The sequence below is a fragment of the Calliphora vicina genome, chromosome 4 (genome assembly GCF_958450345.1).
Source record: "Calliphora vicina chromosome 4, idCalVici1.1, whole genome shotgun sequence".
In the NCBI taxonomy this organism is placed as follows: domain Eukaryota; kingdom Metazoa; phylum Arthropoda; class Insecta; order Diptera; family Calliphoridae; genus Calliphora; species Calliphora vicina.
Window position 1 is genome coordinate 107,729,249 of NC_088783.1, and position 3,929 is coordinate 107,733,177.

Consider the following 3,929-nt stretch of genomic DNA (forward strand, 5'->3'; position numbering starts at 1 on the left):
ACCAAAAACATATAAAAAAATTTCACAAAAAATTAAAAAAAAAAATTTTGTTTGCCTAAAAATATATAAATATTAGCACAGCCGAATATAACACTCTTACTTGATTATAATGATATACATCGATTGTTTGGCAGTTGGTTGGTTAAGAAACACAATTTCTAAACAAAATTTGTTTTATAAACCATTGTAAAAATAAAGATTTCGTTAGGAATAAAGGAATTAGTCTTTAATTTTCTTTAATTAGTTTAAATATTCTTCAATATTCATTATTTAATTTCTTAAAATAGTGTTATTCTCTTTCCTTCAAAAAAAAAACTTAAAAATAATACTTTAAAAACACACTTAAGCCCAGCATGAATGTGGCCAAATAGAAGGTGACACACAGTGTACAATTAACACCCTTATTACGCTGCTGCAGTTGGCTGGGCTGAAAACTAATCACTTTATCGATTTCCTCTTGGCATTTCGTTTCATTCTTGACATGTCTGAACAGTGACTCGATAATATTAGCCGGTGTAATTTCATTGCATTTCTCCAAATAGCTGAGAACACACTCCTCAAAGTCATGCAAATCAATGCATTGCTTTGGCCCCAACACCAACTCTGGCCAATCAGCATCATTGGCCGGCAATTGGCCATCCTCTGGCAGATACGCAGAAAATGTGGCATTTATGCAATTCGATATATTCTCCTTATTGGCTTCCAAGCATTCGGGTCCCTCTTCCGCTATAAACAAAGCGATTTGATCACCGTTTTTATAACAAATGAAACCCAACAACGAGGTGATGATACGCATCATAATATCATTTTGAGCACGTTCGGCAGGTGTCAGGCAGGGCACTATCTGAGCATTGAACTCCATTAAACAGTGTTCGGCTTGTGGCAATTTATTGCAGTATTTGTGAAAGACAACATCCAAATCACCGGCCGGACGTGCAGCTTCTATTTCGGCCATCATCACCGTTATATTGGCAATGCCATTGGCACACTCCAGCAATTTATTTGCCGCCATTTCAATGTTTTCATAGGTTTGGGGTGGATTTTTGGAAATTAAAGCTGCCTTTTTGCATTTCTTATACAAAAGAGTTTTGGCATCTTCCAATGTGAAATTGGTTTTGGTAAATTGTTCTGGCAAATAGTCACGCGTTAATGTTTCCAAATCATTGTTTACTGCATTCGGGTAATTGTATGATTTTGTGCAGGAAATGACTGCACTGACTACTATTAAGCAAGTTAATATATGTTTCATTGCAAAGTTGTAAAATCGTTAAGAGAGATTGAGTTTAATACTTTAGTGCTGTTTTGAGTTAGAAATTGAACTAATTTAACTGCTTTTGATAGAATTTAAATATTGGTCAATTGTTGTGGATTTATCTCTTATTTGATTAAATTCAATTTCATTATCTTATCGTGGGTTTAATAGAAAAGTTTTTCTTTAATTTATTTTAGGTTGGTTAAATTTGGTTTATTCTATATTATTTGTATATAGGGGCTTATCTTTTCTAAATATGGGAATATTGGGGCATTGGGCATGAAATCTTTTAATAGTTTAATCTTTTAAATAAGTATAAACAAATGAGTAATTTGTAGACAGAAAGGTCAGGAATTTTGAGATATGTATTTGCTATGTTTCCCTATTAGTCAGATTTACAAAGAACCGATTTTGCCGAACCTTAAATGTAAATATTTAAATGAATTATTAGGCAAAACTTGTCAAAAATTAAAACAAATTAAATGTTGGCATTTAAAGCCTTAATAAGTTACAAAAATACTGCTTCTCTTCCGTGTTTGTTGCATTGATTCTCATAGACATTATTTTGTAAATGTTTATATTGTTACGAAATTGCACTATCAATTTGAATTTAACGATTTTAACATGGGTTTCCACATCCAACAGCTTTTGTATACATTGTCATAAGTGGAAACTTGGCAGCACAGTGATGCTAACATTAACTGTCAAAGCTGCTGAAAGCTCTACAAATGGAGCCTCTAGTTTTGTTCGTTCGATAATTCATGAAGCTTCTAGAATATGGCACTGTGTATATAAATAGGTACAGCAAATTACTGTAAGTCAAGTGTGTGTATTATTGTGAATTTGAATATTGTTAATTTGTATAAAAACACATAGTGACTATTTAAACTTTTGTTGTGTAAATTTGATTTGAAATCAAAAGAATACGGTTTATTTAAAAGGAAAATAAACCACCGTTTTTAAAAGGTAAAAACGTAACAACATTAAGACTAAGAGCTGCTGCTTCGACTTCTATATCTGTTATCTAAGTGACAGAAGACATATGTCTTTTGCGTAGTCTAAGTCTATGAGGTGGCCAAATAATCGTCAAATGATACGATTGGTGTGAATTTTGTCATGATATTGTCATTGATCATATCGAATAAAAAAGCGAATAATTGGCAACGTTCAGTGCAGGATTATATCAAAAGCCATTACAAAGTCGAACGTCGAGCACCACTCTACTGATTGTTCAGCTATTATCCTCAATCTATTGATGTTATCGATGTCAAATGTATTTGGATCGAAGCATGATTGCTTTTCGCGGATATCATAGGATAGTGCATCTGATAGTCTTTTATACATTGTTTTCACTATTACCTTGTTTACCATCATAATTATATCCACTTTAAGATCTTAATAGAGTTGCTTTGTCCCTAGAACTGGTCTATGATAGGGTGTATAATGAGGGTATTTGGAGATAAAAGGGTGGATAATTTTGTGATTATGAAGAATATTTATTCAACAAAACTCATTTTTTTGTGACAAATTTAGTTTGATTGATACCAATTTAAAGTAGAAATATGATAATTAATAATGGAATAAGATGCTGTCCTGGCAACTGTCCACCTCTAACATAGAATGACAGAATTCCGCTCTATTCAAAAGTGCTTTAAAAACTTTTTTAAAAAAACCTTTGGTTATCTTGTTAATGTAGCATTGAATTTAGTCTTTCAGAGCATCAGTTGTTTGTGCATGTAAACCCAGTCCATTAAATGGATCCAGAGAGATATATAGTTTTAATAGCAGGATTGTCAATTCAATCCTAGGGGACGATAAGATAAGAAGACGAGTTACCAAGGACATACCGCAATGTGGAGTTCTTTCTCCTCTTTTGTGGTTATTCTATTCTCAAAATCTTTGAGTCTAAAGGTAGGAAGATAGTTGCCTATGCGGATGACGTGGTGATTCTGATTAAAGGAAAGTTTCTCTCCACTACCGTAAACCCATCGAAGACAGAATTGGTGCTCTTTACCAGAAAATAAAGAGTGGAGAGTTTCAATTTGCCGAAATTTCACGGCGTTGAGCTGAGTATTTAGGGACCTTTCTTGACAGCAAATATTCATGGAAAATAAATACTCAGCGGACATTAAAATAGGGCTTTAATGCCTACTATACATGCAGTAACTCCATAGGCTGTTGTTAGGACTATTATTACTTATGGTTGTACGGTGTGGTAGGAGGCAATGAGGAGACGAAGTTATAGAATTATACTCAACAAAGCTCAAAAGTGTGCATGTCTGGGCGGCATTGGATATAATCATAAACATACTACCCACTGAGAATTATGTTGACAGTGTGGCGGCAAAGAACTTACATACGCTATTTGAGTCCTCTTTAGTGAAACCATTGCGGGTAGGTCACACAAGGATATTGTTTGAGGCAGGTCTTATCGGTCAGGACATTATTCCAACGGGAATCTCTGATCATAGGGTCACGACCTTTAACTTCGGCATCTCACCCCCAGTAGAGTTCCCCAGTAGGGATAATTGGGTTGGATCCGATCAATTGTTCGATGCGGGTGCATTTTTTACTGATGGATTCAAAATGTACATTAAACTGTTTGGTATAGGGGCCGGGATTTATATGGTCGACAAGGATATTAAATGATTATATAGACTCTCTAACGAGAGCAGTG

The 3,929-nt window shown here is 34.3% G+C and overlaps 1 protein-coding gene across 1 annotated transcript; it reads right to left on the reverse strand.

Moving 5' to 3' along the window:
- Window positions 1-306: 306 nt before the first annotated feature.
- Window positions 307-1,282, reverse strand: LOC135957619 (27 kDa hemolymph protein). The gene has a single exon (XM_065508401.1). The coding sequence runs from the start codon at window positions 1,247-1,249 to the stop codon at window positions 317-319; it is 933 nt and encodes a 310-aa protein (XP_065364473.1). The 5' UTR covers window positions 1,250-1,282; the 3' UTR covers window positions 307-316.
- Between the last annotated feature and the right edge of the window lie 2,647 nt (window positions 1,283-3,929).

Excerpts from the sequence above, each read along its gene's own strand:
- LOC135957619 (XM_065508401.1), bottom strand. The coding sequence starts at position 1,249 with ATGAAACATATATTAACTTGCTTAATAGTAGTCAGTGCAGTCATTTCC.